The sequence below is a fragment of the Rhinoraja longicauda genome, chromosome 19 (genome assembly GCF_053455715.1).
Source record: "Rhinoraja longicauda isolate Sanriku21f chromosome 19, sRhiLon1.1, whole genome shotgun sequence".
Classification (NCBI taxonomy): domain Eukaryota; kingdom Metazoa; phylum Chordata; class Chondrichthyes; order Rajiformes; family Arhynchobatidae; genus Rhinoraja; species Rhinoraja longicauda.
In genome coordinates, this window is record NC_135971.1 from 19842411 (window position 1) to 19857003 (window position 14593).

At 47.4% G+C, this 14593-nt stretch overlaps 1 protein-coding gene across 1 annotated transcript; it reads right to left on the reverse strand.

The window, feature by feature from the left end:
* Nucleotides 1-2390: 2390 nt before the first annotated feature.
* On the reverse strand, nucleotides 2391-14217 carry LOC144602875 (uncharacterized). The gene is made up of 5 exons (XM_078415997.1): nucleotides 14130-14217; nucleotides 9202-11976; nucleotides 8360-9141; nucleotides 6604-6648; nucleotides 2391-2576 (listed from the first exon to the last, which is right to left on the reverse strand). The coding sequence occupies exons 1-5, from the start codon at nucleotides 14215-14217 to the stop codon at nucleotides 2391-2393; spliced, it is 3876 nt and encodes a 1291-aa protein (XP_078272123.1).
* Between the last annotated feature and the right edge of the window lie 376 nt (nucleotides 14218-14593).

A 14593-nucleotide genomic window follows, 5' to 3' on the forward strand; every position in this document is an offset into this window, starting at 1 on the left:
GTATTGTCTGAATGGTGTCAAGTTAGGAACAGGGGACATACAACGAGATCTGGGTGTCCTAGTGCATCAGTCACTGAAAGGAAGCATGCAGGTACAACAGGCAGTAAAGAAAGCCAATGGAATGTTGGCCTTCATAACAAGAGGAGTTGAGTATAGGAGCAAGGAGGTCCTTCTGCAGTTATACAGGGCCCCAGTGAGACCGCACCTTGAGTACTGTGTGCAGTTTTGGTCTCCAAATTTGAGTAAGGATATTCTTGCTATTGAGGGCGTGCAGCGTAGGTTTACTGGGTTAATTCCCGGAATGGTGGGACTATCGTATGTTGAAAGACTGGAGCGAATAGGCTTGTATACACTGGAATTTAGAAGGATGAGAGGAGATCTTATCGAAACGTATATGATTATTAAGGGTTTGGACACGTTAGAGGCAGGAAACATGTTCCCCATGTTTCGGGAGTCCAGAACAAGGGGCAACAGTTTAAGAATAAGGGGTAGGCCATTTAGAACTGAGATGAGGAAAAACATTTTCAGTCGGAGAGTTGCGAATCTGTGTAATTCTCTGATTCAGAAGGCAGTGGAGGCCAATTCTCTGAATGCATTCAAGAGAGAGCTAGATAGAGCTCTTAAGGATAGCGGAGCCAGGGGGTAAGGGGAGAGGGCAGGAACGGGGTACTGGTTGAGAATGATCAGCCATGATCACATTGAATGGTGGTGTTGGCTTGTAGGGCCGAATGGCCTACTCCTGCACCTATTGTCTATTGTCCGTTGTCTATAAAACTTCTCCTGTGATCAGCATTTGACTCCACAAACTGTTCATGGGGGCGGCAGGTACCAGAGGCCTTTCTGCGTTGAGGGCTCTCACTGACTCACCGAGTGCCTCCGGCGAGATGGTGATTCTGTGTGATCACAAGACTGTCCCCCTCCTGACTCTGAGCTGCACACATCTGTCAACATTTTGAGATATTATGATCATGATTTTTTTTCATAGAGCATGTGACAATTTAACGCGCCAATGACTCCATTCCAGTCTCGTTCAGTTTAGTTTAGAGATACTGCATGGAAACAGGCCCTTCTGCTCACCGAGTCCGCGACGACCAGCGATCCCCGCACACTAACACAATCCTACACACACGAGGGACAATTTACATTTATACCAAGCCAATTAACGTACAACCCTGCACGTCTTTGGAGTCTGAGAGGAAACTGAAGATCTCGGAGAAAACCCACGCGGTTACGGGGAGAACGTACAAACTCCGTACTGACAAGATCCTGGGTCTCCGGCGCTGCAACTCCACCACTGCGTCACCGTGTTACACTTTGCTTGCCTTTATTGACCAGCGCATTGGGGTACATACCTCTGTCATGTCGAAGAGTTTAGGTTGAGGTTTAATATTGGCATGAGTTACAGTGAAATCATTGTTTTGCGTGTTATCAAAACAGATCAGTTAAAACGAAGCTAAAATAAAATCACGTCAAACTCAAAGACAATGGATAGATTTGATTTACGTGTAGGAAGGAACTGCAGATGCTGGTTTAAACCGAAGATAGACACAAAAAGCATAGTAACCCAGAGGGACATCACTGGAGAGAAGGAATGGGTGACGTATCGGGTCTACACGCTTCTTCAGACTGATCAAGGAAAAGGGAAACGAGATATATAGGCGATAATATAGAGAGATAAAGAACAATATATGAAAGATATGCAAAAAGTAACGATGATAACGGAAACAGGCCATTATTAGCTGTTTGTTGGGTGAAAATGAGAAGCTGGTGCGACTTGGGTGGGGGAGGGATAGAGAGAGAGAGAGAGAGAGAGAGAGAGAGAGAGAGAGGAGAGAGGGAATGCCGGGGTTACTTTAAGTTAGGGAAATCAAGATTCATACCACTGGGCTGTAAGCTGCACAAGCGAAATATAAGACGCTGTTCCTCCAAATTGCGTTTAGCCTCACTCTGACAATGGAGGAGACCGAGGAGAGAAAAGTCAATGTGGGAGGAAGAATTAAAGTGTTTAGCAATGGAAAGATCAGGTCGGTCCAGTCGGACTGAGCGAAGTTGCTCAGCGCAAAAAGCGCCAGGATAGTAGACAGTTAATGGAAAAACCCAGAACAGTATTAATGGGATCTTGGGGGTCAAAGTCCATTGCTTCCTGAAAGTATCAACACAAGGAGATAGAAGGCTTTAGTTTTTAGTTTATTTTAGAGATACAGCGCGGAATCAGGCAGCGTCGGCCTGCGATCCCCGCAAACTAACACTATCCTACACACACTGGGGATAATTTACATTTATACCAAGCTATCACGTCTTTGGAGTGTGGATGGAACTAGATTATAACATAAACATCCACCACGGCGACTTCTCCACATTCCCCACTGTAATGGAAGGAAAAATAAAGTTCAGTTTCTTCCCTTCTTTGTTTTCCCGCGGTCGGGGACCTCGAGCCTTCCAGTAACGAGACGATCATGGCTCTCGTAGCACGCTGTTGGGCCCTCCGCATCAGGGCGATCAAGCTCCCGCATCGGAGAGATCTCACCTCCCCCGCGCCAGGCGATCGGACCCCGGGTGGGGGCGAGTAGAACCTCCTGCAAGTTTGGAGCTTCCCAACATCAGTCTCTACCCGAGACTGCGAGCCCTTCGATGGTGAAATCCGCAGGCCGCGGTTGGAGCGTCAATCCCAGGCAAGGGATTGCAGGCACTGATGGTAAGTCCACGGCCCCGCAGTGGGGCTCAAAGTCAGTCTCGAGCAAAACCTCCAGCTCCATGATGTTAGGCTGCAGAGCGACCGGAGTTATTAAAGGAGAACATTAAAGGTCTATTGCACAGATGCTGGCCATTTGTCCCATGTTGATGTTTATGCTTCACAAGAGCCCGCTCCACACTTGTTATCTGACATTATCAGCGTATGTTATCATTCCGTTCACTCCAGTGTGTTTAAATGCCCTGCACTGCCCTCCGCCCCCCGTGGTGGAGGGGTAGACCTCACGGCCCTCGACAACGGCACATTGAACTGACTACAGTGCCTGGAGGGCGTTACATAACGTCTGCTGCCTCAAACACAAGAAGAAGGACTTCCTAAGAAATAAGCCATACTGTTTGCCCAAGCCACTTTGCACTCCAACCACCCTCCTGACATAAAACATCCCCTGAAATTCTGATTAAAATGGATGACTATCTTATTCTTAGTATCATAGACTCACAGAGTGATACAGTGTGGAAACAGGCCCTTCACCCTTCACCCCAACTTGGCCACCTGTCCCTGCTACACTAGTTCCACTTGCCTACGTTTCGTCCATATCCCTGCAAACTTGTCCTTTCATGTACCTGTCCAACTATCTCTTACACGTTAGAATAGTCCCTGCCTCAACTACCTCCTCTGGCAGCTTGTTCCATACACCCTCCACTCTTTACGTGAAAAAGTTGCCCCTCGGATTCCTATTAAATCTTTTCCCCTTCGCCTTAAACGTACAGTATGTCCTTTGATCCTCGACTCACCTACTCTGGGTAAGAGACTCTGTGCATCCACCCGAACTATTTCTCGAACGATTTTATACACCTCTATAAGATCACCCCTCATCTTCCTGCTCTCCAAGAAATAGTTTCCCAACCTACTCACTCTCTACCCTCTAGGCCTGGCAACATCCTTGTAAATCTTCTCTGTGTGCTTTCAGCCTGACAACATCTTTCCTATAATCCACACGATCTCTCATTCTGTTTCCTCGTGTGGATAACTATCTCTCCAGACGTGATAGAGGAAATTTTGAAAATTATAGGGTAGATGAGTAGTTTTTAATCCGTTTAACCCAACAGAATGCACAGTGGCGAATCAAGATAGGAAAAATTGTCCCACAAGGTGGTGTGGCAGCGCAGCGGTAGAGTTGCAGCCTTCCAGCCCTTACAGCGCCAGAGACCCAGGTTTTCTGCGAGACTCGGGTTGTCCATGTTTGGTTTAGTTTAGTTTAGTTAATTTAGTTTAGAGATACAGCGTGGAAACAGGCCCTTCGGCCCACCGAGTCCACACCGACCAACAATCCCCGCACACTAACACTATCCTACACACTAGGGTCAATTTACAATTATACCGAGGCCAATTAACCTACAGGCCTGCACGTCTTTGGAGTGTGGGAGAAAACCCATGCAGGCCACAGGGCAAACTCCGTGCAGACAAGCACCCGTAGTCAGGACCGAACCCGGGGTCTCTGGCACTGTAAGGCACCAACTCTACCACTGCGCCATCATGCAGCCCAAGTTGCAAAGGTCTATTGCACAGATGCTGGCCATTTGTCCCAAGTTGATGTTTATGTTTCACAAGCTCCTCTCCACACTTGTTAAATTACCTTATCAGCGTATGATAGCATTCCGTTCACTCCAGTGTACTTTACGTTTCTTATATGTTGGGTTAGTCCCTGCCTTAACTACCTCCTCTGGCAGCTTGTTCCACACACCCACCACCCTTTGTGTGAAAAAGTTACCCCTCAAATTCCTCTTAATCTTTTCCCCTTCACTTTAAACCTATGTCCTCTGGTCCCCGATTCACTTTCTCTGGGCAAAAGAGACTCTATTCCTCTCATGATTTCATACACCTGTACAAGATCACACTACATCCTGCTGCTCTACAAAGGATAGAGTCCCAACCTGCTCACCCTTTCCCTACAGCTCACACCCACTAACCCTGTCAATATCCTTGTAAATCTTCTCTGTATCCTTTCCAGCTTGACAACATCTTTCCTACTGTTCACACGATCTCTCATTCTGGTTTCCTTGTGTGGATAAATATCTCTCCAGACGTGATGTAGGACATTTGAAAATTATAAGGAAGATGAGTAGTTTTTGATCCGTTTAACCAAAATAAAAATGCATAGTGGGGAAGCAAGATAGAAAAAACTGGTCAATAAAGCGTAATGGCAGCGCAGCGGCAGAGTTGCAGCCTTCCAGCCCTTACAGCGCCAGAGACCCAGGTTTTCTGTGAGACTCGGGTTGTCCACGTTTAGTTTAGTTTAGAGATACAGCATGGAAGCAGGCTCTTCGGCCCACCAAGTCAGCGATCCCCGCACTTTAACACTACCCTACACACACTAGGAACAATTTACACTTATACCAAGCCAATTAACCTACATACCTGTACGCCTTTGGAGTGTGGGAGGAAACTGAAGATCTCGGAGAAAACCCACGCAGGTCACGGGGGGAATGTACAAACTCCGTACAGACAGTACCCGTGGTCAGGTTCGAACCCGGGTCTCTGGCGCTGCAAGTGCTGCAAGGCAGTGTTTTGTAATCAATCCAATACAAAGTATTCAGTGAACCATAAAGCATTTATTAAACCCATGCAGAGTGAGCAATACATACTGTTGAGTTCCTGGCTTAAGCTTACAGTCTAACCAGCAAGGGAACAAGCAACAAGCTGAATATATCAGTGACTCCCGTCCTACCTAAACACTGGACTGGATTACATAGTGGAATGTGTATCATGCATACGATATGTGGTGAAGGTTATATAGACAGGGATAAATATGGTTGATCTGCAGGCAGCGACTCTACCGCTGCGCCACTGTGCATTATGCTCCATGCACGTGCAACAACAGCCCTGGTTCACCGCTGTGAGAAGCTCAGACAGGACGAAGAACTTCTGAAAGTCTGTCGAAGCCAGAAACATGCAGACTCTTTGTGTATTGCCCAGGATTTCAAGATCAATTTATTGGCACATGTACCAATTAAGGTACAGTGAAATTACCATACAGCCATACTAAGTGAAAAGCAACAAGACACACAGCCACATAAAATAAAATGTTACATAAACATCCACCACAGCGGATTCCACATTCCTCACTGTGATGGAAGGTAATAAAGTTCAATCAGCTTCCTCTTTGTGTTCACCGGCAGTCGGGGGTGTTTAACCATCCGCAGTCGCCGCTGCCAACTGTCTGAAGCTTTGCGTCAGTATGATTGAAACTCCCTGCGTCGGGACGGTTGAAACACTCCCCAGCATGGAGCTCCCGAGTCGGCCTCTTCTTAACAGAGACCGCGGGCTTCACGGTGTTAAAGTCTACAGGCCCTGAGGTTGGAGCTCTCCACAGTCGATCCTCGGCAAAGGATTGCAGCTCCGTGATGTTAAAGTCCGCGCCGCACCCGCGGCATGAAGCGCCGGGTCGGTCTCCAGGATAGGCCGCCAACTCCTCGATGTTAGGCCATAGTGGGGACTGAGATAGATTGAAAAAAAGTTTCCCCCAACTCCCCGCCCCCTCACCCCCACATTAAAAACCCCCAAGAAACTTACTTTTAACACAGACTTAAAATAATAAAAACATTAGAAAGGACAAATGGACTGTTGGCGAGGCAGCCAGTGCCAGTACTGGTGGCGCCACCTGGTGGAATACAAAATATAAATGAGAAGTCTGCTGTGTGATGACAGATTCTACACCAAAATCAAAGAACTTCATTGTACCTAGATGCGTGACAATAAAATATCACGTAATAATTGAATTGAATCAAAAACATGATAGATGCAAAGGGAAGACTTTTCTGCATCCTAGACATTTAAATTAAAATCTACAAGGGTAAGCAAAGGTGATTTATTTTGTTGAACCCCATCCCAGAGCTCGGGTTAGATTGTACCTGGCCATATTCTTGGTGATCACACTGGTTCTCGTGTTTAACGCTCTGTTGGTACAAGGTGAGTATTCATTATCTGGTAAAACTGTGTCCTTGTATGTGGTGGTGTGGAGTCAGTCAGAGGGTGGTGAATCTGTGGGATTCATTGGCACAGAAGGCTGTGGAGGCCAAGTCAATGGATAATGCATGGGTTGGTGCCACGGAGATGTCCAGAGGGGACCCAGCGGCAAAAGAGCAGAGGTCCGCGCAGCCGTCGATGATGGCGCTGACCAACGGACGAGGATGGACCATGTGGAAGTGAGGACTTGCCGAGGAAAGGAATAAAGGAGGACCCGGCGTGGGGGGACCGCCATGAGGGGGGGGAGAACAATGGAAGACCCGGCGTGGGGGGACTGCCATGAGGGGGAGGGGGGAGAACAATGGAAGACCCGGCGTGGGGACCGCCGTGAGGGGGAGATGGGGAAGAACAATGGAGGACCCGGCGTGCATGGACTGCCATGAGGGGGAGGGGGGGAACAATGGAGGACCCGGCGTGGGGGGACCGCCGTGAGGGGGGTGGGGACAAGGGGGGACTTGCCGCAGGGGTACTTTGTAAGCGCCCTTTATAGGCAACTATTTGCATACCTTGGGTATGCAAGCAAAGAATTTGACTGTGACTTGTCACATGTGACAATCAAGTATTCATTCATAAAAGCTCATTCACAGGGAACCATCTGCAGATCAGGGAGATGTCAATTCTCAACCATCTGTCTCCCCATTGCTCAAATGTGCACCTTGCTCAATGTGCGAGTGCAGAAATCGGAGCTTCTCTTTTTGGAAGGCAGATGGAAAACAGTGTAGCAAACTGTGCAGTCATGCATTTTAACGGTAGACCATAAGGCGTAGACTTTTTTTCTTAATGGGGATTGGATTCAGAAATCGGAGGTGCAAAGGGGCTTAGGAGTGCTGGTGCAGAATTCCCAAAATGTTAATTTGCAAGTTCAATCGCTAACGCAATGTTAGCATTTATTTCGAGATGACTAGAATATAAAAACGAGGATGTAATGCTCACACTTTGAAAGGTGCTGGTCAGATCGCACTTGGCGCATTGTGAGCAGTTTTGGGTCCAGGACCGTACAATGTTTCCCCCTCTACCCTCAAGCTCTGTGCCGAACAACAGGCACCAGATTACACAAACATTTTCAATCGGTCCCTGCAAACCTGCACTCTGCCTGCCTGCTTCAAAGTCTCCACCATTGTTCCTGTACCCAGGGGTTGGGGAAGATGGTTAGGAACTGGTGCTGGGGATAGCCTGTCTCGTGAAGAAATGGGCGCTGTGATTTAGGTGAGCTTTCCGCGCAGGGACGTGGAACGGGAAGGGTTGTGGATAGATTCTTCAGGCTCTACTGAAGTACTGACGTGGTACTTGGATGAGAAGCCACTCCAAGTAGCGCCTGGTAGTGACAAGCCACGGACCAGGGGGGTGGCAGCTAGCGGGTGAGGGTGGGGCAGCATTGAGGAAGCAAGGTGTGGTGTGAGAGGCTGTGGGAAGGTGAAGCAGGAGAAGGAAGGGGAATTAGAACAATGGATTGTTTATGGGCTGAGTGAAAATTTGCACCCTCTATTGGGAACAGTTGGCATGTTTATCTTCTACATTGGGAGTGAACCAATGTTTCACATTAGAAAATATTACTTCTGGCTTTTTTCCAGCACTTTTCCCAACCATTGGACCTCCCTCATTATTTGCTACCTTTTGTATTAACTCTGCCCGATCCTTTACTTCACTCAGTCTCTCAATTCGCTCCATGAACCCAGGCTTCGCCTCTTCTTTCTCAGACTGAATCATGAGGTCAATGTAAACTGGGGTGGATAATGGGTTTGGCCTCAGAGCTATTTCTTCAAGACGTCTAATGCTGCCCGATAATTGTTCAATCAGCGCCAGAACTGTGTTCTCAACCTCATCAAACTCATGCTTAAGTGTTTCCATAATATTCTGCTGGGACATCTTCGCACCATAGGCCTTCTCGTACTTTTCTTTCAGCACACTGTATGCCTTCTTCTCCTTTTTCGTAACATAATCAAACTTGTACTTTTGGTTGAAGTGAACTTTCCAGATGCACTTGTCCGGGCAGACCGTACAGTTCCCTTTTCGGTCCATTATAGAACAACAACGTTTACGATTGTCGTTAGGAATGGCGCAGGGATAATGGCAGGTAAAGAAACATTTCTGACAGTTGGTTATATAAGTACCAGTCCTGCTGATATCTATCTTTACTGGAATTGTAACATCAATCACATATTCAAAATCTTTATTTGCATCCTGCTCGGTCTGGTGTTGGTTCAGAGCTTGTTGCGTTTTCCTGAGTTCTTCCAGTTTGGCGAGACCAATTCGGATCTGAATCTGCAAACCCACCACTGCAACTTCTAACTGCTTACGTTCCTTCAGAACCTCTCTCGTTAAACTCAAACTTCTGGTTTCCATTGTGTTCAGAGCTATGAAGAATGTCTTCATACTGTTTGCTCCCATCTTCCAAAACATTGCATCAAAGTTATCATCGTTCTCTCCCCCTACTCCGCTGTCATTGGATCTGCACTCGTTGCCACAGTTTCCAGAGGTTGGACGCTGGGCAAAAATGGCTGAATTGTTAAACTTGAAGTGTACTGGCAGACCCGTTTTGTCTTTGAGACACGGTATATCAGCTAATTTCAGGGCATCCAGAACGGGGGGAAGCTGTCCGTCTGCAAACGTCACCAGGATCTGAATGTTCTCTGCAATATCTTTGCCAAAAATAGAAAGAATTGAATCAAAGACATATTTCTGTGTGTGAGTCAGGCGAGGCAGGGAGGCTTGAGTAACAAAGCACACGGCGTCGATCTGATCAACACCCTGTGGGGAAGTGAAGAACTCACGGATTTGCTCAGTGATCTGTTGATCCCGGCTGATGCCCCTGGTGTCTCCGAATCCTGGCGTGTCAATGATGGTCAGAGAGTAATCGATGTTAAATCCTACCTGATGATGGAGCTGGTAGGCAGTGATGGAGGATGTCTGACTCTCAGCCTGGGACTTTCCTGTCTCTTCCTGTATTAACTTGTATCTGAAGTTGTCTCCCCATTCCACGCCCAAGATGTAATTGATCATCCCATTGATGAGGGTTGTCTTTCCTGACCCAGTTGCTCCCAGAACCATAATTGTCTTCATTGTGTGTTTTTTGGTGGGTTTTCCGAAGGAGCATTTCATAAGCTGTTTGAATTTATCAGCTACGTCCTTCTTTAGTTTGAGCTTGTAAATAGAAGGGTTTCCTTTGGATATTAATTGAGCTTTTCTGCGAAGTTTCAGGGCTATTCTGTTTGGTACATTTTCTATTTCTATTAGAACCTCGTCACTTGCTGCACTAGATCCTGTTTTTCCACACTCAGCAGACACTCGGAATCGGTAGACAGTCGTGGGTTTCAATCCCTCTAAACGATAGTAGCATTGTGTGTCTGTTGTCTTAACTTCCTCCCATGATCCACCTTTCTTGTTGAAATTAACTAACGGTTCTTCTCTATATTCAATGCTGTATCGAATTATGTTAACATCAGCTCCAATCTGACTTGGTCTGTCCCAGTGCAGTGTTGGATTGGGTGAACAATCCTGGAAGTCCGGATTACCAGGTGGGCTTGCCGGCCGGGTGAAGCTCTTGTAGCTCTCACTAGCCTTGCTGACCCCTACCTTGGTCACTGCTCTGTATCGAATGTGATACTCCTGGTGTGGCTGTAACCCAGGTATTGTGAAGGAGTGGCATTGACCATGTGTGTCCAGAATTGTCCATTCCTCCTGCTGGCTAACTTGGTACTCTACCTTGTAGCCCACAATCTCACCGGCACCACATCTTGGTGGCTGTAACTGCAGCGTCACACTGTCATGAGTTGTTCCACTAACCGTCGGTATCTCTGGCTGTGACGGGGGTTCAAAGCACTGGTTCTCCAGAAACCCTCCCTCGTACAGGTAAATGGACGCTCCCACTTTGCTGTCATTCTGCACAGAACTAACAATGAATTTTACTTTCTCGTCTGCTCTATTTTCTGTGGCAAAATCCAGGAACGATCGGAATTGCTCTTTCATTTTCTGCGAGACAGACCGTGAATTAAACCAGTGCTCGCTGTGTCCTGTTGCACAGGCTCTGTCAGCAGGATTGGGTACCTGCATGTTCTGAGCTGTGAGAGATTGGAGGTGGTTGTTTGCCTGTGACAGGTAGAAGTCCTCCCGATATAATGTTGTAAATGTGAAGCAGACAACATAATCTGTTGCTGGATCCATCAACTTGTCATCCAACTCGCCCTTTGATTTCGCAATTGGTACATCTTTAAATACGCTGAGGTAACGTCTCATTACCTTCCTCTCTCGTTCCTTGTCATCCAGCCACGTGGTCAGTGCCTGGTGTTTGAATGGTGACTGTTCCCTGTTCTTCAGTATATTCTCCAGTAATCCTTCCTCCTCCCCGCCGCCCCGAATGGATGGCAGAACCCTCGCCAAATTCTCCTGGAAAACTAGTGTGTACTCCAGACACATTTCTCGAAAGTGCAGTATCCTATTCCCGATCTCAGGAAACTGATCGGCGACGCAGTCTTTCATCAGGTCTTTGCTCCTCATCATGGCCTCACTGAGCTGTTCCATGACACTCTGACAGCGATTGACCAGTCCCGCACTGATCCCCCTCACCAGCTGGGCAGCTTTTGAGTCGAGTTTATTGAGCGGATAGAGCCAGACTGTGATGGGCACTGAATGCTCTCCATCAGGGCCGAGGAGGTTTGGGAGGGTTGCGTAGATATTGATGGCATCTTTGAAGGTGGTGGGGTTGTTCTTCAGTGAGAAATCCCCATAAAAGGTGCAGCTAAATTTCTCAGAATGAGACTTTTGTTCTTTTGTCATTTTTACGGAGGCTTCGCCCTGAATCGCTATCTTAGGGAGATGTTTAACCATTGCCCCCATGTTACCCTGAATATCCTGTGTGTTCTCTGCTGATGAAGCCATTTGGTCAAACACAAAGAAGGCCTGGGCCCCATAGAGCACTGCTGTAATGACATGGGTCGCTGAGCCCTCATCAAACACACTCGGGTAGGTAATATTCTGTCTCCCTAAGTGACTCATTGTCAGTTGCTCAAACCTGGTTGTTGCTTTGTACTGAAGGGTAACTCGTGCTTGTTGCTTAGATTCCTTTGTGTCACTGAGATATTTTGCCGACCCTTTCACCTCCACTAACCCACCCAGGAGACTCACCTTCAGTGACCCTGACACATTGAGAGCAGCAACTTTCTTCTTCATGGAGTCTGATGCAATGATGTGAAACTCGGTGCTGGGCTTATCACGACGATCAAGGTTGCTCTGCAGTGTCTGTAAGTCCCACAAGGTGACACCTATAGAATAAAACATTAAAAAAATTAGGGAAGTTGTGTGAGTTAATCTAAGTGAATGATGTTTATTCACTAATTTTTTCTCTCGTTGGGTAGATTCTCTGCATTAACCCCCTCTTGATTGAAAGGATGTTCGAGAACAGGTACTTCTTTGTCGAACTGGGTAGTAAGAAGAGCAGATGGCGGAAACTCAAGAACGGACTATCACAAGGAAGTGTGCTTGCACCAATACTCTTCAACATCTAACCTAACGACCAACCTAGAAATGAAGGTACATGTCACTTTATCTATGCAGCGACCTTTGTGTAGCTGCTCAAGACAGTGACTTCAGTGCAGCTGAAGAACCACTCCCAAATTCCCTCAACATACTAACACTTCATTATGAAGAGAACCACCTCCGGTCAAACCCATCAAAGACACAGGTGTGTGCATTCCATCTGCGCAACCGAGAAGCCAAACACTGACTGAGCGTCACCTAGTCTGGTACCCCTCTTGAAAACTGTGATCACCCAGTATATCTCGGAGTCACCTTAGAACGTTGTCTCTCCTTCAAGACCCATGTTGAAAAGACAAAAGCTAAAATCTGTGCAAGAAACAACATTGTCAGCAAACTTACTGGAACTAGATGGGGCGCAATTCCTGACACTATACGATCAACTGCCTTGGCTATTTGCTACTCAACAGCTGAGTATGCATGCCCAGTCTGGGAAAGATCAGCCCATGCTGAGAAGATTGATCCAGCCATCAATACCTGCAACCCTATCAACAAACATCAACTGATAGCCTATTCATACTATCTGGTGTAGCGCCACCACAGATTCGTTGCAGTGCAGCAAGCAATAGAGAACGCCATCGCCAGACCACAGATGGATGACATCCCCTATCTGGCCATGAACCCGCAAAGAGTCGGCTAAAGTCCAGGAAAAGCTTCCTCAACGAAGTTGAACCAAATACTGAAGCTGAAGGTACTAGAGTTGCATTATGGGAAGAGAGATTAGCCATTCTCCCATCAACGACATCCATATCCATAAGTGCCAAAGAAGAACTTCCTCCTGGGGCCGAATCAAGCTGGGCTGACTGGAAATGCCTCAGACTGAGAGCTGGTACTGGTCGTTATAAAGCGACTCTCAAGAAGTAATACTCTGAAGACATCATCTGCATATGTGGCACTGAACCACAAACAATGGAGCACTTATTGAGGTGTCCTCTATTAGAGCACGAATGCAAAGCTGAGGACCTCGCAGAGAACAATGATATTGCTAAGAGTTGTGTTCAGTTTTGGCTGAAACACAATATCTAGCATGTGTGGACACGATAAGAAGCTGCTTAACCCCCACATTAACATTTTGCCGCCATCTTATCTGAGTTATTCACCTTGTCGTTTCCATCCCTTTCACACTTTCTCTGCGACTAAATTGTTTTCCCTCTTTCCTAGATGTGACGAGGATTCTCTGATCTGGAACATTTCTGGATTCTCTCTTGTAAGATGCTGTCTGATCCCACTGAGGCTAACACCTAACGTGTGATCCCTGTCTGGGACTCAGCTGCCTCCTCCCTCATCTCCCAGTGCCATCTTCGATACTGGCCATTAGAGCCACCCACTTTAATGCGGCGGGGCGAAGGCAGCGGCCGCCGGAGGCCCGCGGTAAGATGGTGGCGTCCACTCCATGGCCGACTCCGCCGCCGCCCGCTAACCGGACCGGACGCCCGCTTCCCTCTCCCTTCCTCGGGCTCCCGGTCTCCGGCTCCTCGACCAAGCGAACCCGGGGAGCCGCGAAAGGCTGCGACCGGGACCTGGGGCTGCGGAGCCCGCTAAAGTGTAGGCTCTACAATACAAAAGGTAGATGGAAAGTTGTACTCAATTATGGTTGTCACACCTGCCATTGTTTCCTCACAGCAGGGCGCTACAACACTCCCAAAGGCCGTACCATTCACTGTGAAGTTCCTGCCCAACGTTGACTCCCAAAATGCAGCAACTCGCAATAATGTTGAAATGTACCTTACCGCAGTTCAGGGAGTTAATTCACCAATCACCTTTATCCCACCGCAAAAATGCACTGAATCTAACAGAGTTGTAGTCACTCTAGTCCGATTGGTAACCTAAATGTATGGCACCGCCTTGACAATCGCTTATTCGTCTGATAACATTCCAGTACCTGGGATCAGAGTGTCCGAGCGGCAGTCGTACAGCATTCCCAACTGGAAAGGACGGCCCAGAGTGGCCAGTTGGAAGGTTTCACTCATCACTGCACCGGGATTGGTGACCCAGAAAACGCCACTGACCTGAAACAGAAAGTGGGATGAAATATAACAAGCTACCCAGCAACGCAAATATAACGTAGCTACCCAGCAACGTGTTCTGATATAGCATCCAGTTGCACCGGTGATGCTCTATCAGAGAGAACTCAGAATCAGCGAAACTCCGATAATCGAGTATCGACACCCTTATTAGTTAATTAAATCCCCTCTGTCTCCAAATCTTTGGTGAGGCCGCGTTCGTAATATTGTGTGCGGTTCTGGTCTCCCCATTACGAGAATGATGTGAAGGCTTTAGAGCGTACAAAGCAGGGTTTCCAGAATGATGCTTAGATCAGGAGGTATTAGATACAGGGAGACGTGG

Coding starts and splice junctions, on each gene's coding strand:
- LOC144602875 (XM_078415997.1), bottom strand. CDS start 14,217: ATGAGTGAAACCTTCCAACTGGCCACTCTGGGCCGTCCTTTCCAGTTG. Junction 11,977..14,129: donor CTCGGACACTCTGATCCCAG/GTACTGGAATGT, acceptor TTTATTCTATAG/GTGTCACCTTGTGGGACTTA. Junction 6,649..8,359: donor GAATTGAGAGACTGAGTGAA/GTAAAGGATCGG, acceptor TTGTACCAACAG/AGCGTTAAACACGAGAACCA.